General features: G+C 45.4%; 1 protein-coding gene across 2 annotated transcripts in view; it reads left to right on the top strand.

Moving 5' to 3' along the window:
• Window positions 1–2454: 2454 nt before the first annotated feature.
• Window positions 2455–22807, top strand: part of LOC118517192 (steroid hormone receptor ERR2-like) — a 34740-nt gene continuing 14387 nt past the window's right edge. The window contains exons 1-2 of one of the 2 annotated variants that reach the window (XM_036063142.1): window positions 2455–2896; window positions 14089–14208. Coding sequence is in view for 1 of the 2 variants with exons in the window: in XM_036063138.1 (XP_035919031.1) it covers window positions 21152–21175 (24 nt within the window). In the remaining variant the exon portion in view is untranslated. Of the gene's footprint in view, window positions 2897–14088; window positions 14209–20332; window positions 21176–22807 lie in introns of those variants that run through there. The other variant, XM_036063138.1, reaches the window with a different exon arrangement.

Below are 22807 nucleotides of genomic sequence, written 5' to 3'. Positions count from 1 at the left end.
GTGTTTTTGTTTGAAAATACACGCTCCACCTACCACCACCCATTATTGAACAGAAAAAACTGTGTTTGACGCACGCACACCAATACGCGACTGTGTACGTGACGTACGCAAACGAAAACCACAAGATGGCGGCGGTACTCGTACAATACAACGCAATAAACATTTTTGCCTTCAACAACGTAACAAACTTGGGTTGATGTGAAAAAAAACCATGCCACAGGGGTGGGAGAACACTTAAAAAATGTTTTGTAACAACAAAAAAACCCCTCTCTACATGCGAACAAAACGAACACCAAAAACACTTGTGAAAAAAGCACCACACCACTACATCTGCGCGCAGAACGGGCATGGCGTAGTATGCGTCCAGGGTCATGCATGAAGGGAAGGCACGTTGGAAGTAGTGTAGTACGTTTATACGTCTTTTTTTTCCTTTCTCCCCACTTTTCTGTTTAACATTACAGCACCAAAATCGTACAAAGCCACACTACGCGAGCTATTTTGCATTCTCACACACATTCGAACACGATTTCGATTGCGTGCGTACGTGACAATCATCAAAAGGCTACCAGCATGCGTCATCCGACCAAAGTACGCATTTCCACCACACAAAGAAAATCAGCGTGCATAATGCAAGGGCAAAACACAAAAATCTCAATCTGGAACTTTCCAACACACTAACAAAAAGGAAAACAACAATCAGCAAATGCACACAACTCACGGAAAAAGGGGTGTTTTCCACTGCACAAAAACGGCTACCAGAATTTTCTTTTCCAGCACTCGTGCGCGTTTCTTCAGACTGCTTTACTCCTGCACACTTCACTTCTTCTCTTCTCACTCACACCTCGCGCAACTCCACACTCACTCGCTCTGGCTCACACAGTCTCTGACGAACGATCCGTTCACATCGAGTTTATAATTCAAAATGTCAGCGATCCCTGTTCGCTCACCGAGCACATTGGGAAATTTTCACACCAGAACAAGGTATGTAGATATAGAAGGTAGAGTTGTTTAGAGCAATTTGACATTTCTCGACCTGACATAACAATTCCGGGTTGATCGAGGGGAAGGGTATTGAGAAGAGTGAGAGCAGCATCGGAGGAGGCGCCGGTGGTGGTATCGCTTGCGATTTTTTGACGAAAAATGCAACCAAATATCGTCAATCTTCTGTGGGACAACTCTTAATATGCAAAGATGACCCATAAATTAGCGAAATTGCTCAAGGGACTGAGAATCGAGGCTGTTTGTTCATGTTGGTAGCCCCATACCATATGTTTTTGTAAACAAACTCTGACATAACTCGACTAAAATGTCGCCCTGTCAAATCGATAAAAATTCACCTTCTAAATACATACACCTTGCACCAGAATCGATTCGCCATGTCACGTTTGACAGCTGCTATGGCCAAGGCTTGATACAAGGTGTGTAGAGCACGAATGCTCGCGGGAATGTTTTAGCTCTAGGAAATGAAGGGTAAGTAATTTTTCCAATATTTTTGTACTGATTTTCCTCTACTTTTATAACTTTTCTTCTTTTTACTCTTTGCGAACACAATCATAGGAGGTATTGGGAAACTACTTCTGGCTTTCTTGGCTTAAATTGCAGGTAGCTAGATAGTTGGTTCAGCTAATGCAGGGACAGTTTGGATGGAATTTGAAACACGTCGTTTCGTGATAGGACTGCACGTACTAGTCACAGGTACAGGAAAATGCTAAGCATCGGGAAATGACCATAATGGCCTCTACCCGTGTTTAAATATAAATTAAATAGGTAAACATGGTGGGAAGAGCAACAACACAAGTATGGAAAGAGGTACAGTACATCAGAATCCAAAGAAGTTTACCTATTTTGTGATAACGCATCAAAACTACGTTGGCATTGTGTTTAAGTTTTGGTCACGTTTTCATGCAAGGGTTAGTTTTGGGCTGCGTACGTGACCGTTATGAAATGTGTGAAACATTTCAACGTACACAGCCGAATAGATTTTGTTTTCCAAAGTGAAATACTATCTAAATGAATAGTAATCGTGTGTGTTTCGGTTATGTTAAAGTGATTATGGTATTGCGCTGGATTATCCACCACAAATATACGTAAAAATGTAAAAAAGGAATAAAATGCGACTTTCACGCTAAGCCCGGCTAAGACAACTAGACATGTGTTTGAAACTGTTGTGTTCATAATTTCAACGATATTTAATCAAACGCTTTTCACATTCCAGAAACGGAAACATGATTTCAAGCGTTTGATTTTAACTGATACTGTATTGGTAATTCATTTTCAGGCTTTCATTGATTTTTAACCACTATAAACTAATCGATGATGTAACGCACATGGCTTTATGGATTGTCCTCCAACAAGCAGTGCGTGTGTTAACCGTAAATATCAAAATAATAACAAAAACGCACACCATATGTCAACGGCGCTGTCAACACTGTAAATGTCAAGAAGAATAAAAATTGACCAAGAGAACACGAGAAAAAGAAAGTGCTAAACGAAGAAAATACAGTGCACAACTTTTTCGTGAAATTCGTGAATTGCCGTGTGTCCCGACTCTTTCTTGTTCCTTTCAGTGTTTTGTGTGTATTTATCCTTGCGTAGGTTACGTGCTTTCCGTGCTGCAGACCCCTCCCGTGAGTTTGTGGTGTGGGTATTGCATGAAAATTCACGACAGCGCAGCTGCCAGTAGTGTCGTTTTTCGTTTCCGGATAAATTTATGTGACGAAGGATTATTGCACAAGCACACGGTGTGGCCCACAGGTGTAGGCCAGGTGATTGGGCACGGATATTACGTTAGTGTGTGTGCGTGCGTGTAGTGATCCTCAAGGTTTTGGCTGCCTCGTTCAGTGTAGGATATTGCAACATACAGCACGACACTTGTCGGAAAGAGCCCGCGGAAAAGGTAAGAGGAAAGGTGGGATGAGAAGGAAGAGGAAAATTCAACACAAACGCACACCACACATAGTGGCCGGTGCATACTCTGCAGTGCATTCCTATACACGCGTGCATGTCAGGGGTGAACAATCGTTTTCATAGCAGTACGACAAAAAGATTTCCGTTGTGTATGGCGCTAACAATGTGTGGTAAAGCAAACGTTGACAATTTTATTGGAAGATCTCAATGCAGTGCTTATCGGTGGAGCAATTAGGTTAAAATAAAAAGAATAATGAACAAATTCAACAATCACAGTCAAGTCAGCTTGCTCTACCCTGTCATGTATCCTTGCGCTCGAGATTGCGTGGAACGCTCGCTCTCTTTCTCACTCGATGTGCACAAACTCGTTGCATGTGTGTGCGTGTGTGAGTGCAATGTTTATACGCTTGTTCTCTCGCAAGACCAGTGCTGCCATCTGAGCATCCTTGAACGGATCCGTCAAACGGACGGTGTGTGTTTGTTTACTATATTTATCAAATTTCTCACATTCTTTACGTGTTCTGCCCCAAGGACGAGCCGAGATGCGTAACCGTTGCCGTGGAAGTGTGCAGTAATTCTGGTGTAAGGAAGCTTAGTTCTCGGTTGGGGGGATTAGTTTTGTTGCGTAACGCAAAACAATGATGTAATTTGCCCACACGTGCAGTGTGTTCTGGTGACGAAGCGACATTCACTTAGATTTGTCTGTAACGACTCTTGTTCCTCTAGCTTCTTCGCACTGATAAAGCTGCCTCTTATCGAAAACCTCTCGTCACTCTCTCTATCTCTAACAGCTGTAGATATTGCGGTGTTGGCCCGCACGTGTGTCTAATAAACATGCGCCCATTACGCACATCACATTCAGCAGTCGCTTCATTGAGGTTTACGAGGGAGGGCAACCTATGTTAACAGCCTAGTAGTGCTTGCACCGCTCTTTCATGCTGTGGGCCAAGAATTGGGTGCGAAACTATGCTATGTAAATTAATTTAATTTACCGCCTTTTTAACTCGCCCGATGGTGTGTGAAATTGCGTTATCATAGCGACGGCAACACCGACGATGCTCTTCACTGCCTGCTTTGTTGTGGGTCGAAGTCGCTTGCTGGTGGCATATTTATGTTTTCCCACTTCCGCTGTTGTTCCACCCGAAGGAAGAACCATCTACTACAGCAAGAAGACAAGCCCGTCTTCGTCGTCATCGTTTCTCCCGGGCTGCGGTTTGTGTGTGCGGTTCGTCTTCGGGGTTTCGGTTCCCCGGGTTGCTCGGGCTCCAATCGTGCCAGCATCGGGTTTCGAGTTCAAGGATATTTTGTCCGGAATATCCTTGCCCGGCTTAGTTCTTTGTTCGCGCTCTGTTTGGGGGTGTTTCTCCGGCAGGAAGAGGATGAAGCCTGGGAAAAGCTTCGCCTGTCGCATGCTATTTCCTTGCGTGGTCGGTGGAAGGGTTTTCACACGAGCAGCAAGACCAAGCGAACGAAAACGTTGATGGCTTTAAGAATTCCGGGTCCGGGAAGCTTTTCCTTCCGTTCCGAAATCGACCACGAAAAGCATTCTTTAATGCGCAATAGCACACTTTCGATCTTGTTTCCTTCTGCTTAGTCCTGATTGTCGGTAAGGAAAGGTAGTTGTAGTGTAGTTGAAACTGTGCAAGATTAAACATTCGGTAACATTTTGGGAACGAAAAGGAGGCTTTAGTATACAATTACGACTAGGTAAAGTGATCGGATGATCCGGAAAGGTGAAAGTTTAAAGTGTCAGTTATGAATTTCAATTTGAAACAGAGGAAAGAGGAGCTAAAGATTGTTTTATTGTAAGTTTTCCAACACATATTCACACGTTCTTTGTTTCTTTTTGTGTTTTTAGTGTTCAGCTTTTGGGTTTTGTGAAAAACAAGTGGACCAAAATTCACGTTCCGGTGCTAGAATTCACAAGCTCCGCGAGCCGTCAGCTCTCGAAAGCAGTCTGAAAAGAACGAGCATTTGGATGTGTTAAATCGCTTCTTTTACGGTTGAACGTTTGCTCGTGCTTTGGAGAAAAAGGATATCAAAAAGCATCAATCATGTGTTGGTCTTCCAAATCAACCACTAATTAGGCACGATGTATTTCTTTTTTAAATTTATGATACCTACAGAAGCTTCTGTAGTACGCAGCGATGATGTTAGCGACAGAGGATGTTAGCCGGAGTTCGAACCTAGTCACCGGGTGCGTCCGTGTCGATCAGTCGATTCGATGCGGTAGAATGAGGAGAGTGCATTCAACAGCATCGGAGCTTGACGATGTGAAACAAAAGCTGCAAATTGCATGAGGATTGAATTGTGTTTGGGGGTCTGATTTGACGTTGAAAACCAGCTCAATAGCACACATTTTTTAGAAGTGATTAGTTGCTTTTTTTAAGGTTCTTGCAAATGGCCCGTACAATATGTTACAAGAGCGTTGTAATCTCGTTGCATGTAACACACTTGTGCACAAATTTGTTTGCCATTTGTTTGACCATCCACTAAAAGCGCAAAATCTCCCCCGACCGCCGGGGGGGGGGGGGGGGGGGGGGGGGGGGGGGGTCACACCAGTTTAGATGTGTGCCTATCGATACGGCGGAATAAATCGGTACCCAACCAACCATTGCCATTCCGGTTCCCAGCAGCCAACCGAGCAACAGCGTTCGATTACAGCAGCGGCTGAATTTGAAAGGTTCCCCGTTTATTTTGCCGACGGTCGGGTCGGGTCCGCGTCCGTACTGGGAAAGGGACGAGACATACCCTTTGCATCTGTCCTCGCGCGAGGGTGGGCTGCTGTTGTGTATGGCCGCCGCGCGCGCAGTTCACTTGAACTAATCGTGACGATAAATCATAATGCCACATCGGTTCGGATAGAAGGGCGACGGCTGGGGCCGCACGGTATTTGGGTCGGTACCGTGTGTTAGGTCCGCACGATGCACCGCTGCACCGCTGCACTAAACTTATCAAGGCGCATAAAATAATGAGTACGCCCTAGGATTACATTGAGTGCTGCATACGCGCGGTCTCGCCGTGTTGGTGGTGTCGGTCGTGATTGTAGTGCGGCTTTGTCGAACTTGTTTCATTAATTTTCACGGCGTCAGTTCGTTAAAATATGTTTCATTTACGCACTTTGCTGCCTGTTGCGAGCAGCGATCGAGATCGGTTTACATACGCCGGCAGGAGAAAGTGTGTGAAACCTGTTAAGAATGTGCAGGTTGACATAATCATAGTGTAGGAATTTCAATTAAAAAATGTTCGAATCTACACACAATAATTTGCCTATCTTTGTGGATAGACGAAGAATCACCATTTGGTGATAGCTACTTCCAGTATAAGAGCAAGCCTTAATAAATTATTGATAGCTGCCCAAAGAGCTTAGCTTCTTACGTCCAAACATAGACTAATATAAAACGCTAACATAGGCTAATACAGTACGTTAGCCATGTGTGTTCAGCTCCTATGGGGTTTTACTGCCTTTTGCTTAGATCTGGTTCGCGGATTTTATATTAAAAATGTCTATCATGTTAATGAAATTCAGATGGTCCAAAGTCCATAACGCTGAAGTCACCAAGTAGATAGATTTACATGTTCCTGTCATCGGATCGGACATCCAGAAAGGAGAGAATATTTCAAAGACCGAATCAGCCTTGTACCCGGTGGTCCCGAAGAGCATCACGATCTCCAACTTCTTCGATTATGGACACAGTTGACAGTGCTAGGAGGTATCTACTGATAACGCAGTCAAATTTTATCTGTGCTCCTCGTACACCATACGTAAAAGGTTGGAAAATTGAGTGTATTCTTGAGTAGATTCTTGGTGGCACATACTCATCTTCAAGCTGGTCAAACACCAAAAAATTTTAAACGGAAGGTTTATGAATTCAGGTACATTATAAGCTGTCAGAAACATAATCAACATTTGTATGTGACAGTTCGGCGAAAATTTGTAGTAAATCACCACCAATTCAGATAAGGATCTAATACCAGATATCTTGAATGCCCATCTTGTGGCAGTCTTGATTGTTATGTTCGTGATTAATCTTTATTCCATGACCTCACGGGGGCCTCCAGCCAGACGGGGCGAGGCGCGCGCCCTGTTCAAGCAAACGATGTGTGTCCAGATTCGCTAACCGAACCTAAAGGATCGATATGCCATCAAGTGTCATCGTGCAGATCCACAGAGACCTCTTGAAAAACGTTCTGCAACACACAGACGCTCGTTGCTTCGCCCAAAGACATCAAGAGCCTCATCTCCTCATCCGACCGAAAACCCCGAATTGACGAACGATCTCTCTAACCGTTGGAGCGTTGGTGGTGGTGCTCCATTGCACCGATATTTCGAGTGTTGCTTGTTCACTAAAGAGCACGGTACGAGACAGCACTCACTCGGAAAGAAAAAATAACCCCAACCCTTTCGGTTGCAGGTCGCACGTCAGTAATTTATATTGCATCTCCCCCCTCCCGCCTTGTTGCATCCAGTGGAATGAAGCGGAAATGCAAAAAAACGGTGCTATTACGATAGCGCAGTGGAGTGAGGTGAGTTCCGTAAGGGGGGGGGGGGGGGGGGGGTCCTTTGCACCGATGGAAAGGAAGCGCAAAAATTAAAGAAAAATCCATCATCATCAAGTCATCGCCGTCGACGCCATCGAGATTTTTTTTTTTTGTTCTGGACAGCAGGCCAAATTTTGAACCATGGGATGGTAGGGACAGGACCGGGGAATGCCAAGATGCACGCGGGGTAGAACAGTAATAAAACAACTTGACAGGGAACCAAACAAAATTAAGTAACAGAAAAAACGAAACGACACAAGCGAAGTAATGAAGAATAAAACATCATCCCGTCTATTCTGCCTACCGCCGCCGCCACCATCTCGCTCCCAAGTCTGAGCCTGTGCTCCTTACATGGAGTACTGTGAAAAAGTGAAGTAAAAAAAAAAACGGTGAATAAATCACGAACAATCTGCCTCCTCTCGAGTGCTGCAGGAAGAGAGCATTTGCAAAACTCCTCCACGGTTAGTTCAATCACCTGGGCGAAGGTTTTTCGGATTTTCGGCAAGAGTCATACGCGCATTTATTGCATTTATCGAGAGGTTCAACCTGCGCCATCTTCTGCTTCCTTCCAACTCCGGAGCCGCGGTTGGTGGTGGTTGGTGTCTATTGTTCGGTGCGGTTGTTGTGGCCCAGACCAGCATGATGTACACGGCGTGGTACTTGATTTTTCGGTTCGGCATAACCAACGTGGCGTTAAGAGCAAAAGCAGAACAGAGAGACAGAGAGAGAGAGAGAAAAACTGCCAAACGATTTCTAGATGATTTGCATATATAAAATGCACGCTCGGTTACGTGGGCAATGCATTCTCTAGTGGTTGCAGGCTGTTGGATGAAAGGATTTCGGACAAACTTTTGACGTGAGCGGAGGCTGCTGCTGGGTGCTGGCTGGATGTTTGAGGCAATTGAGGGTAGCTTTTAAGACGCTTCAATGTAGCGTCGATGAAGCGGAGGACCGATTCTCCATTTTGTCTTCCGTCTAGTGACGTACGATCGCCGACACGTTGACAATCTATCTGCTATCTGCTTTCGGGCCTTGTTGCCTGCAGAGCTCGTTAATCGTTGCATTTTAATTAAAACTCAATTAAAAGCGTTAAGACGCGTTAAGCACCAGGCAAGAAGATGACTGACAGCGCAACAAAAAAGGACATGCATCATCCTTGCTTGATCGCCGACCACAACTTCACATCTCCTCCACGGTCCACGGTGACAAGTGGTTGCCTTTCCGGATCGTACGATCGTTTCGACGCGACGAAACAGCCACACGTAGCACGGTGATCGTAAAAATGGTTATGGCTCCGTTCGAGCCGCGTCGGCAAGGCTGTTGCTGCTGCTACATGCGGGCGACACGCGAGCCTCACTTTGACAGATAGGGATCGGACTGACGGGTCGGGTTTACGAGATGATCGTTTGCGTGGGTGGCCAACGCATTGCTGCGCGTAGGCGTTGTGTTGATTTGCATTATTTTTTACGATCGATTGAGTGGCCATTTTTTTGTTGTTGGTGTGCCGCTTGTCGAAAAAATGCACATTATCGGAACGTACATTCGCACGTTCTAAGAGTGGTCCAGAGTACACGGGTTCTATTCTGCGTTTTTTCATTTTCTGGTGGTACTCCCGGACTGGAAACAGTTTTACGATGCCGACTCTCTGTTGTGCTGGTGCTGCAGGCGTGCAGCAATTTCGATGGACACTACCGGCAAACCTACTTCGACTTTGCGCTTTAAAAGGTCCCGCGAAAAGAACAATATTTTTGCGAAACGAATTTCGCCATCCCAAAACTGCTCGTAAAGGTGGAACGTGAATGAAATAAAACGGCTCGCGGTGCCGTGTCGCGCTTTGATGTGTGGATGCGAGGGCTGGTGGATGATATTTGTAAGGTACGATACATACCATTCGGCGGCCGAGCTTAATATGCAGTTTTAAACACCAATTTCGGTGATTTTGCGGAACATTAAAAGTGTTTGCTGTCGAAGCGAGGACATGCATTATTAATCGTGCGCTCGTTGCCGTACGGAAAGTGTTTTTAATGTGCGAAATATGATTTATGATATGAAAGGGGCACGGCGGGCAGGTTAAGATTGTGGTCTTACCGGCAGAGGTCATTAATGCTGAGGAGCGCTAGCAAGTGCAAGGTTTAGAATTTTGAAAAAGAATCCCTAGTTTGGAATGATTAAAATATTTTGAATGATTTTTATGAGTTCGTTAGTCCTAATTGATACGTTAATACAGAGGTCGAGCGATAGTGATATCGACGGTTTCTGACAAGGTAGGTCTGGGGATTCCCTCGTACTTCAGGTAAATAAAAATTAGAGCGAGCAAGAAATCGCAGACCAATAATGAAGTTGTAAATGACAATACGGTGTCAAGCCGTAATCCTAAAAATATAAATAAATAATGAAGTTGTAAAGCTAAGAAGAAGAGGAAGAATCAGGACTTGGTGTAGAACTTCAGTCACCAGTGCTCCTTGTATATCATTTATTCAAAATCCATAAACTTTATTAATATTGATACATTGACAGCTTGTTCCTCAAAAAGGCTTTTCAGGCTGAAATAGTAATATTTGATCAATTTCTGATAACTATTCAAGAGGTACTGGAATTTGATACATTTTCTTTACTTTCTTCTAGAAGCCCAAGCAGAACATGTGCAGCCTCGCATGGTCTAGGATTCAGAAGTGGCTTTTACTGTAGCACATGAACAACTAGTCCAAATCTCGAGAAGTCTGAAGAAGAGTTACATATTTAAGGATTCAACTCATTGTCTGACGTTGCTCTCTAAATCGTGAAATTCCAGACTATATTGGTCTGGACTTTTAGAGAACTAACTAGACTAGACTAGGTCTACTATATTTTCTACTCAAGTTTAGACTAGGTATCCCGTGTGGAGGACGGGTACCATCAAGTCACGGAAAGCCACAAATAGCAGGCCGCGACCTTCCGAGGTCGTAGTGCCAAAGAGGAAGAAGAAGAAGACTAGGTCTAAAATAAAAATCATTGATTCTAACAAAATCTTCCAAATGAAGTTCATCTGGGAATAAGCGTTATATGACAACTCAGCCTTAATTGATTTGAAGTTATTATTAGTTAGCCCAAACTATTACTATTTAAATACACTCTTAAAGGATATATTTTCACCTTCATAAGCTTAGTAGACGAGAAGATAAATCCGCTGGATATTGATTTTGTTCGTAGCCTCCCATGTACAGGAACTACAGTCAAGCGCGCCTGCGTACGTGCGTGCGGCTCCATTTTTATTGCACTTCCTACGCCAGTGCAGCAGCAGCAGCAGCAAACACACCGCGTCACCGCGCTGATGAGACTGTCAAATTTGACGACGACAGGTCGATCACCCCGATCACCCCGATTTTGCGGCCAAACAATGGTCGTCAGCGCATGGGTGGCGCATGAATCATTTGAATGATGCTGTTGATCACCCAACTCGATCGTTGCAGCTCATCCAGTGCAATGGCTTAATGGGGGGGTTTAAAACAAAGCAGGGAGGGAAAAGCAACACGACTGTTGGTCTCTGTCTGTAAAATGAACGTTAACGATCGGATCGTACCCATCGTTCGTTTGACAGCTCAGTAATTCTGATAATTACATTAATGTTATACAAGTTCATCATACGATCGTCAACTTCCTGCTGATGCATCTGTCTCCTTGCCCTTCCCCATTATCGCGATGCACAAGAGAAGCTGGTTTTGGGGTGAATCTTCCTTTCCTTCTTGCTGCTCATAACTCTTATCAGAACGCGTTGGTGGTCGTGTCACATTACTGCGGTGTGTACAGATGCACCCTATGTGCATGCTCTATCGCACCGAAAACTGCATCACCAAAGCCGGCTTTTGCGACACATTTAATGCGAGCGTGTGTGTGTGTGTGTGTGTGTGTGTGTGTGTGTGTGTGTGTGTGTGTGTGTGTGTGTGTGTGTGAGTCTTCTCCTTCTCGCGCTTTCCCCTCTTCGTTCGTTATTTGCATTATTGGGGTGTGCATCCGGCTTTTTAACGTGTTCTACACTGTTGCAAGTGTTATTTAATCTTCACCATTCGCGCTGTGGGTGTGTGGCGATGGCGATCGTCAGTTATGAATATGTTTCGTTACCTCATAATGGCCGTTGTTTTGTAGAATTTTTCTTTTCGATTGTAGCAAACAATCAATATAGTGGCGGAGTGGAGAGACTTCAAACTGTTGCCAAACTTGAACATATGCTGGAGATAGGGTCTAGGGGTCTTATAGTAGAGGTAAAGGGAAAGAGAGTGAGAGAGAAGGGGAGAAAGGGCATATCAGTAGCAGGCTTGGCAGCAAACTGCACATACATCAGAAACTGGGCAGCGAAAAGTCGAAGCGCTTGCTTTGGCCATGAAAATGACGGCGTTTGCATCGCCGCGCGTGCTGCAGATGGGGAACAATGTAGCCATGCGTGTGTGTGTGTGCGTGTATGTCTGCCTGCTGCTGTGTGGCAAAAGTACAGCGGTCAATGCTGATGAGGTTTTTGGGGACGGTGGGACCTGAGGGCCAAGTGAGACAAGCGAGAGAGAGAGAGAGAGAGAGAGAGAGAGAGAGGGCCCCACAGTCAAGTTCAGGGTCAGTATGGAAAGATTTATTTTAGTCAATTCTGCACAAATGTACGTTCGGCTTCGGCGCGTTCGTTCGTTCTGTGTCTGTGTGTGTGTGTGTATTTGTGCCTGCCTGCCAGCTTGCTTTTGGCTTATGTTTTGTGGCGTTCGGGGTTTTGCTTCTTCTTCTGCACCTTCTGTGTTCTGTGACCAACTCCATGTTTCGGGTATGCTCTGGCTCCGGCGGTATTCGGGTGTTCTGTGTGTGCCGGAATTGGTTTCTTTGGATTGGTTGAAGCCATTGCGTGTGTTGCGTAGTTATAGGTGCGTGTGTTTAGATGAGCTGTGGGGGCTACATTCCAAGACAAACCGAAAGTGCGTACCGCATTGACGCTTACGCACCATTTGTTTGATAGTGTGCGTACGCTTGTATGAGGAAGAACGAACCATGAAGCCGTTTCCACAGCTGGTTTATTCCAGCGAAATCTGCTTTCTTGATGATGTTTTAAAGAATTAAATTCGTAATATTTTTTATTAAATTGTATTTAATATAAATTATTATGAATAGTTGTTCCATTCAATATTTTTTACTAAAATATTTTTAAAATTTAACTATTTTCATGCATTTTTTAAATATGCAATTGGAAAATATATGTTTAAAAATATTCTTAAATTCCTCTGCGAACTTCGAATGTGAGACTTCTTAAATTGATGCATCAAAATGACACTAAAATACGCAACAAAGAAAAACGAACTCACACACACACGCGGTGAAAAACTGTCGGCATTTTTCCACCCATTTACTTCCCGTGGGTAATTTGCCCAAATATGTTCGAATAATGTGACACATGCCTTGGAAGGGGAGGGTGAACCATGATGATATCTTCTGGTGGAAAATGACTTTGCGTGCCGGTGGGTCGTCAACGGCACAAAATTGGCACCGAAAAATTCCCCCTCACTCGCCCCCAAACATCCCTTCCATCCCGGGCCCCACCACCAGAATGACTGGACGCATTGTGAGATTCATTACAACCAGACGACGACAATGATGACGAGGATGTTCTGGATACGGTGGAAAGCGCATTAGAGTAGCAGCGTTGCGATGTTGGAGTCGCTGTGTGTTGGCTGTTATTTCCGTTTGTTTCAGACATAAGTTTGATGATGTTGTAGACGATGATAATCGGTTTTGTTGATTATGGTAGCTTTTCTAGTTGGGAGTTCGGAGCGGTTTGTGATTTAAGTAGACGTTGTAGCCGAACCGATTTAATGCATTGATTTTGTTACTTAAGAGAGTGACAGTTGGAGAATGCTGATGTCGATACAGTGATCGTTACTTTCATGTTAATTATTTTTACTACAATTTATTGATAAATTATTAGAGCTAATGAGCAGAGAAAACAGGCCTGAATGCTTTTTGAGCACAAGTTACCCAATGCACGGCGAATCTCTCTGCGACCGTCTTGTGCTTGGAATCGCGAAGACGGGAAGAACCAGAACTCGGGGAGAATAGCCCAAGAAACGGTGTCAGTGTGTTAAGACGATCATATCCCAGTATGATAGACGACATGGTGAGCGGCGGTGTCTCGCGATCGCTTGATCGTGAAGCTTCGGGATGGAGCTGTGTGTAGCGCACCAACACAACCATTACAAGTCGAAGAGCCACTCTTGAGCTGAAAACCGCGCTTTACGCCACGAGAGCATACACACAGACTCTTGAAATTGTGTTTGTTTGGCACCGTCGCACACATCGTCTTCTTCCCTGGCATTGAAATGTGTGCGTGAGCACAGTAAAAAAAAACACGACTTTCGACGGCTTCGCGGGTTTTGGCTGCCGATTCTGCAGACTTGCGGCCAGGTCTTGCGATTCCAGATGGACCACTGGTGTATACCAGGTTTCGGGAATGGTTGAGAGATAATTGTCTGTCAGTTTACGGCCCCCGGGTAATGTTGATGTTTACACACCGTCCGGCTATGCTACTGGTGGAAACGGATCTTGCCGTTGAACGTCAAACTTTGAAGCTGGAGCAATTGTAAAATTCTTCTCATCTGATTTGTTTCCGATATTTTGTTTTCCTCCATTTTTCAGATAAGATCACTTCCGGGGACGGAATACTGTGCGGCCAGCAGTACACGATGGATTGATTGGAGCGGGGGGCGAAGTGTGCTTTCCATCTAGACTATTGTAAAGCAATATCTGAAGTGAAAGGTTTGTATAGAAAAGTATAATACGATTTTTAACATATTAAATTGTCAGTTTTTCTCAAAGACTTCTCACGTTGATCAGCGTCGTACAACTTCAATTGAACCAATTACTTTTTAAGCTAGTATCAACTCTTAAGATATGTATAGGATACAAGTAGATCTATTACAAAATGATTAGTTTCTTTGATTTTTTAGCTTCCTTGAGACGACATACTTGGGTACATTGTTAATTACCATCTCAAAATACACATCCGATCCCTGTGTGTCTCGCTCATTATACACTGTAATGCGTTCCTTTCGACCGTGCTTGACGGCTGGCTCTGGTAAATATCAGACATTCAAGACGAACCGGTAATGAAGAAGATTCAATTTCCCTCATGAAACGAGAAAAGAAACACAAGTAAAAGGTAGAGCAAAGCAAAAACAAGCCAAAAACTCAACAGATCGATGAAGAAAAAGAAAAAAAATCAAGAAGCAAATCACCTAAAGAAGGAAAGAACCCAGCAAGACAGAGAGAGAGAAAAAAATGTAGGTAAATTCGCTAGACACTGCCGCCGCCGACATGTTTTCGGCGGGCATACTTTTGCCGACAAGAATCTCCGGTCTGGCAAGAATTGGGCAATTAAAATTTCAAATCTGCGCCATCATTACAGTAGTCGGTAGGGTAGAGGATACGTTTTGGATCGGGGGGCCATTTTTTTTTTGGCGGAAAAGAAGCCGTACAAACACACCGCAACACGCTATGCGCTCCCAGGACGGCTAGGAATAGAGGAATCCGCGTAGAGCAGTGCGATCACTGCTTCAAGAATTTTGCAGACCACTGCAGTCACTGCAAGGGAGGTGTGGTGTGTGGCGTTCTTGGCCCTAATGTTAGGAGCTTGAACAAGGTTCTAGGTGCTCCGAACTGTTTGCTGGGAGACAAAACGGGCGGTGAAACATATTGACAATGTCTCGGTGGTCTAGACAATAAAACAACAAGAGGAAAAGCTTGATCGCGCAAGAAGCGCCTTGCTCGGGGTGTGCGTCTGGATTTAGTCTGGAAGTCTATGCGATCATTCTGTGGTGTTGCTACCTTGGAGGACTTTTGTTCGTCGTAGTTGGCGCGTTTCGGAGGATTAATGGATGTGCTAAAATTAGACATTATGCCTTAGGGGAGCGCCGTTGTCGCTCGGAATGGCAACAAATTTTCACTTTCACGACTTGACTCCGGCGCGGCTTAGACGTGTGACCATGAACTTGACAGAGAAAACCTGCATTGCTGCACGGTGATGGCGTTAGGCATGGGTGAAGTCTTTTTTTGGCGCAGCTAGTCGTATGATCGTGTAGAGCAACCGGCAAATTCGGCACAAGGAATTTGAAGCATTAGTGCTTGGATACTGTGAGGAATGCATAACGGTGGAGTTGATGAAGTTCATTATTCTTCTCGTGTGAACCTCAATGGGAGGGAGATATTCCTTGATCAAGATAAGATCTTCGTCAGATCGAATTATAAACAAATCTCTCTTAGAACTCCGTCCGACACGAACACGTTGCCAATGGCATTGACTACAGGCCAGGGGCTAGGTTGTTGCGCTTTTAGTTTTCTGTTGCCCTTCAGTTTGATAAGCGTGTGCAGGGTTAGCCCTTAAAATAGCAACAACACAAACGTGACGGGCATCGCATCGAATGTTATTATTTTTGTGTGCAACATTTCCCCCCACTCACAACATGCACACACATACACCCCCTATCGAACGCCAGTGACGTCCAACGTCATCCATTTTGACACGGTGGTATGGTCGTCGGCGGCACCTACTGCGCCGTTGGCCACTGTCGTCCGAAACAAACCGTTCGTCCACCGGCTTACCAGATCTGCCCAGATGTTGTCGATGGATCAGGATCAGTTGCGATCGACCCCAGGACGGTGATAACCTCATGCGTCAATCGGCTTTTTGTTTCTGAACGGTGGGAAACGCTGTCGATCGTTATGGGTGTTGGCGTTAGTGCGTCCATCGAGTGCGTCTATTCGCGTAGATCATCACGTTTTGGGAAACGTGATGGATCTTTGGGGAACAAAAGATGCATCGGCAGGTTACCGGTGGTAGCTTCTTGAGATTGAAGTGAAAGAACTTTCACTGGTGATAGTATTTTAACAACAAAAAGATCTCTCTGAGAAAAAGAGATCTCTGAGATGTTCTTGATGTATCTTCCCGATACCTCTTCTTGGGCTATATCTCGAACGATCGGTGAAACGTTCACCGAAACCGTGTCTCGTTACGCATACACCAGAAGGAACTATTTCCTGCGCCTTTATGCTGTGTCTTCCTCATTCCCTAGTCGAACGTCCAGAATATTGCGTGTGTGTGGGCTTCACCGTTCATCATCCATATTCCTTGAGATAAGTGATCGCGGAACGGCGATGCCTTCGCTTCGCAAAGCTCAGCCTACCAGCGGGCTGGAGGCTGTCCACGGGCTCTCGCAGCTACCCAGGAAAATGGGTTTGTTGAAGTTAGCCGCCGTCAACGATACTTCACGCCAGAATGTACTCTTCTCGCGAACTTCCCAGAGCGTGTTGCTTCCGGTGGGCTGCCGGTTGGGCCGGTACGAACCGGTAAGAAGCCACTTCACTGGCGCTACAGCGCAGAGCAGATCTCCCCCAGCAAGGGCCACGAGGGCTACATCGCACGTTCAACTACACTATCGGGCCGTTGTCTTGTGCAGTCGTCCCACCGCCCTGCCCTCAAATCGATCCTTCCGATGCTCCATTGATTAGTGCTGATACGCTGATAAGAGAACATGCCAGGGGTTTTACACATCTCTCGAGGTAATGTGGAGCACAGCAGGGTAGGTGTTGCTGTTGTGTGGGGTTTTTATTTGATTTTTGCATAAACAATATCGCGTATGTGCGCGGGTTGCGGGTCTTATCAGGCCGATCTTGCTGCGCCGGTACGAGCTGCGAACAAGTGCGCAAGTGCAAGTTTGCCTTGCCGCAAGTGCACCGCAAGGCACGGTTTGACTCAGCTCAGGGTGCTCATTTTCGTGGTGGACTGCCATAACCAATTGATGACATAAAGTTGAAGGTTTTAAGAGGGGCCGACGTAAGTAGTCGTCCGCGAGAGCTTGTTTGGTGTGCGATGTTGTTATTTATTCTACATCAACGATACAAACGCAAGATAAAGAGGCTCGATAGTTTGAAAGTGGGTTTTTTGTTGTTGCTGATAGCAGCAAGATCAGTAGCAGCGACTCGGTCGTGGCCGGTCGGTGATTAAACATGGAAGAACGTGATGAAACTACCACCACACACCAACCATGTAATGGAAACGCTTTCGGCACTAAATTTATGCTGCCTTGATTTCGTTGGCCTGCAAACTGGACAGACAGCCGGACAGACAGACCGAACAGACAGGGCCGGTGTACGTACATGTAAATCTATTTCGGCAATTGTTTAAGCATTTTTTCGGCAGTTTTATATCAGCTGACCTCGCCGTGCTTCAATCGATCCCGGCTGCGTTGTTTCGCTTTCGCCCGCGTCAACTGCTCACGGTCAAGATCGATCGATCGGTCCGATGATGTGCTCACAGGCTCAGAACCCGATGTACCGGCGGCATCGGGATGCGAAGAAGTGAACAAGCAAAAGCAGAACGTGGAAGTACGTGCTGAATACGTTTGAAAGCGGTCCGGAATTGGCATTAGGATCGTAGGAAAACAGCTGTGTAGGAAGAAGCACATGCACGGCGGCCGACAGAATGCGGATTGGCATATGTAAAACCGTGTCGGTGCGGAAATGGCTGGAGGATATAGGGGTAGGGGTAGACTCCACTAGCACGCTTTGAATATGGTTCGTGCAAGGGCAAACTTTGGAGCAGATGGGATGCAAGAAGAAGAAAAAGAAACATCGCGAGTACATCAGCTGTGTTTGAACTTGAAAATCGATTGATGTAGATGTCTTCCGTGAGCATTTCCTATCGCAAAGAAGATGATAAGATTCGATCGATTTATTCAGTTGTGATCATTTTGAATAATATCTTTATTGCTTTGCAGTAGGTTATAAACCGTTTTATAGTTGTATTTTAATTATTTTCTTTGAATTGTCATAAATCACCAGGCGTCCGCTTTAAGTTTAGCTGATTTTTACTTTTTAAATATAAGACCGAAACTAATCTCTAATCCGCAAGTCCTACTAATTTGAACTTCTAATAATTTCTGATGATAATTCAACTGCAGATGCTGCATAATGCTGTTACTAACCGACGATACGTGAACATTCATTCACAATCCACCCTTAGTACTTACTTCACTAAGGATGAGTACTAGGCGCCTCCATTAGTAGTAGCTACAAGAATAAGACTCAATTATTAAATTTTTCTTCATACCTTCACAGTTTGCTTTATTTAACTTTTTTATCGATTTGTTCCTCGTTTGCTGCGAAAGAACGTCCGACTCAAGTTCCTTGTTCTTAACCTAAAAAATCGAAGTTAAAGCGCTTCCACCCCGCCCGCAAACTCCCTGGTCAAAAAGGGGAAAGTGTTTCCGTTTCGCTGAAACCAGACATCCGACATTTTCCGAGCCATATTCTTGCGCCTCGTCCGTCGAGTCACGGAATCAAATCGATTCAACTTGGACTTGCGTCTTCCGAAGGTTTTTGGGCCGATTTGCTTGGCCGAATGTCTCGTACGGCGCCAGCTGAGATTGATGAGTTTTAGTAGACGTTCTTTCTTCTCTCTGCTTCCTTCTACGGAAACTTGCTTACCAACGTCGTTCAAGCTTCATTTTTTTTTACTTTCGCTACAAGCAATACATGGAAAATCTCGCACTCACACAACGACAACGCCGCCGCAGCTTTAGCTAAGTTGCATATTGCGTGCGTACCGAACGATCGTACGTGGCTCGTGTGTGTGTGCTTCTGTTTCGTACGGTGCCGTGTAATAGACGGGTCGAAAAGTAGCATAAAACCAGCTCCCACCACCACCACGCACCGCTCCCGAAAATTGTTTCCAAAAAGACCAAACTCGATCTCGATGCTGACTGGAAGAACGAAACGAAAAGCGAACAAATGAAAACATCACTCCTTCGTACCACCCTCCCCCTACCCCTTTGTGTGGGGGAAGGTGGGGGAGGGAGTTCGTGCGTTCTTTTCTTCTTATTCGCACGTATTGGCCAGCACACACGCCATTCACTTTCCATTGGGCCACGGTTGCGGATGTTGCGAGCAAAGCCGGTTGGCGAGCGCTTTTTTCCCCCTTTTTTTTCTGGTGTTTCTTTTTTTTTTTGGGAGAAGTTTTTCTCGCCAGCGCGTCGAATTCCCCAACTTTTGGACCGGTCGATTAGTTGCGCTTGGTTGCATGTTTGTTACGGTTTGTGTGTGAGTGGTGCTGGTTTGGTCCATTACATGCAAGTGAGGTACTCGCCGCCGCCGCCGGCGATACCACTGCCGTGTGTGTCCGCAACAGCTGTGAGATCGTTATTTGCGGAACACATACATAGAGAGAGAAAGAGAGAGAGAGAGAGGGAGACGTTCGAAGCAGGTTCGCGTTGTGTTTGGCACACAACCACCCGAAACCGCGAACGTAAATGCGCCAGAACCTCCGCCGACTCTCACCAGGCGGATCACCACTTCTTAGGCCTGCTGTGTCGGTGTGTGGCTGTGTTGGTGTTTTGGGGGGTTTGGTTTTTGCCGGCCACAATCATCAGCATCATTATCTTGGCCCGTCCGTCGTCGTCATCATCGACGTCTTGGCATACGAGCGGAGGCTCGACGACGGACAACGAAAACACACACACAGTGGAAAGGTGTTTTGCTGCTGTATTGCGTGCGTGCGTGTGTGTGCACCACACAGTGAGGGAGAGTCATACGAAAAAAAAAAAATTGCCGAGGGATTAAATTATAGTGTGCGGCCTGTGTTATACTGTACCTATACCCTGGTATAGGTGGAACCGCGCATTCCGTACGCGGCCGAACAGATTCGCGATGGAATAAAAACAAAACCGAGCCCACACACATACACCGGCGCGTATGTAAGAGCCACGCATTAAAGCAAACCCGATAAGTGATCGTGCGATGTTGCAGCAGGGGGACTGGGAGACGTTGCGGGAGCGAATGTACGCGCTTGAAGGAATTATATATGAAAAACAAAATTCGCGAACCGCACCGCGCTCAGTACGAGACTTGATGTCGCTCGGTTCGCACGGACGGTTAAAAAGCGAACGGTTCGGTGAGCTAAGTGAGCTACGTGAGACGAAACACAGAAAAAAAGGAAAGCTCCGTGAAACCGGCGTAACATTATGTGCAGTGTTTAACATTTTTAAATGAGGGGAAAGCAATTGGATTTTTTCCCCATTAAGCTCCAGAAATCAAATTGGAGGAACAAGTGATCCTCTCGCGATCGAGAAAGATTGGTGCCTGAGTGTGCGTTTGTGCCTTTGCTCGAGCTCGGTGTGTGTGATGGGGTGTCATTCCTTTGGAGAGTCAAACGTGCACCAGAAATGGTGAATCTGCCGGGTGCATAGCTCGAAATGGTGAAAATTCTTCTGGTCCTGGTTTTGTGAAAGGGAACACGAAGCTGGTTCGGTTGTGGACGCAAATATACACACACACACATACGCTCTCAGTCACTTAGTAGTGCCTTGGCTTAAAAGCCATTGATGTGACATCCGTCATCTCTTTGCGGTGCATTTTACACATTTTGACAGTTTCACGGCTCATCGGCGGCAGGTTGTGTCACACAGATAAAGAAACAGTGAGCGACGAGTGCCTTACTGCGCTGTTGTAGTTAGTGTTGGTGCGTGTTTTTTTTTGTTGGCCAAAGGAATCCAACGTGCAATAGACTAGAGTTTCGGCTGCATATGGACAGTTTGGGTGCGAAATAAGGAAAACGCTTCAAGCCTGTGCACCGTCTCAGTACCGAAGCACTCAACAAACGCACACAGCTTTGCTTGCGCTCTGCCCCACACTGGACGAAGCCGGCACGATGGATACATGGATGCAGGAAGTGGTAAGTGTGTGTGTGTGTGTGGTTGCTAGGAATTAGAGGCAGCTTCCGGTGCATGAGTGCAATCGATCCCTGACGAGCTTTGGGGATGCATCGCCCGGGGAATTAATGATATAACGAGACAACCACACACTCGCAGTACAAAACCGATACTGGCACAATTAATAGCCGACAACGGCGACGACGTTCCTGTGCGGCTTTTTACCCTGCGGGATGGATTAGTTTGGGTGATGTTGGTTGGTTGTACCTTGTTACCACTATTATTATTATGTCAGCGTCTCGCACGCCTCCATTCGCGGGATCGCGGGATCCTCTCGCGGCCCTTCTGCAGTTACCTTCGCGCACATACTCGGATTACATTCTCGTACGTTCTAACCAGCCATTCTAGCCCTCTCCTACCCCCTCACATCCCCTTCTGCGCTCCTCACCTTCCCTTCACGGACTTCAGAGTTGTTTCGTTGCCGGTCCGAGCCCTTTCGACCATCGATCGATGTGTTTCGGTTCGATGTTTATGAGCTCGAGCGTTGCGTGTTTTTTTTTTCTCCTTCGTCTTTCGTTCGAGTGTTTGTGTACACGAACCAGCACTGTTTTGTTGTTGTAAAAACGAGGGGGGTGGTGGATGTTTTAGTTTCTGCTGGGTTTTTTTTGTTGCTTGATTTTTCATCGTGTCACGCCTGTTGTAAATTAGCTACACTCTAAAGCTACCCTTTCTGAAGGCCGGCGGTGATGTGTGTGTGTGTGTCTGTTGTGTTGCGTGTTCGCGCGTTGGTTCGATACATGGTGGAGAAAAACCTGGAGATGATTGATGGCGATGTGTGTGATGATGATGGTCTAGCAAGAATCTACCCTGCGGTAGAGTATTTCTCACACAAATTAGATAGTGATTCACGAGGGGCAAATTTTCATTTCATCCGATGGTGGAAGTCATTTTTTGCACTCATATTTTATTCTGCTTCTTAAACACCCAAACAAACAACTGTCTATATTTCGGTTCGGAGGTTTTTGTTTGCCAATCACAGAGTGTTTGATTAAAGTGAAATGAAAAGGCAGCGTTCAGTGTCAATCATGTTGGAAGATTAGTAGACAGAAAAAAAAAATACAAGTGTTTGCTGTTGGTTCAAATTGGAGGTGTTTGCTGAATTGATTGATTTGAATGATTTGTTGTAATGAAATGCCAGTGGCTTTTTGTTAAACTATCGAAGGAATGGTTTTGTTGGTGGCGGAGCTTTTAATGATCGGGTGATCGATAGAGGATTTTTGGTTATTGTGTGATGCTCTCCTCCGATTGACATGTGGTTTATGAGAATATGTGGTTAGGTTTCGATCGTACGATCGTACTTTGTCGTTGTGTAGCACTTGTGTATAACATCTGTACGGGAGACATGCCGAAAAATATTAAAACGATGAAACTTTGAAATGTCGATGAAATTGTAACGATTCTTCCTGAGCTAATCTTAGATTAATTATAAATAATTTTTAAACTGTCTAAGTCTCAAAATCTCTAAGTCTAGCCAATCAACCTACCAATCAACCATAGGCCAAGTGGTCGCCTTCAGTCTTTTAAGTGCTGCAGGCTAAATAAAACCAATCGGAATATGTTTTTCGGCTAAGATATCTCTACAAGAAGTCAATCTT

This window comes from Anopheles stephensi, unplaced genomic scaffold, assembly GCF_013141755.1.
Source record: "Anopheles stephensi strain Indian unplaced genomic scaffold, UCI_ANSTEP_V1.0 ucontig62, whole genome shotgun sequence".
In the NCBI taxonomy this organism is placed as follows: domain Eukaryota; kingdom Metazoa; phylum Arthropoda; class Insecta; order Diptera; family Culicidae; genus Anopheles; species Anopheles stephensi.
This window is presented reverse-complemented; position numbering and strand designations above follow the sequence as displayed.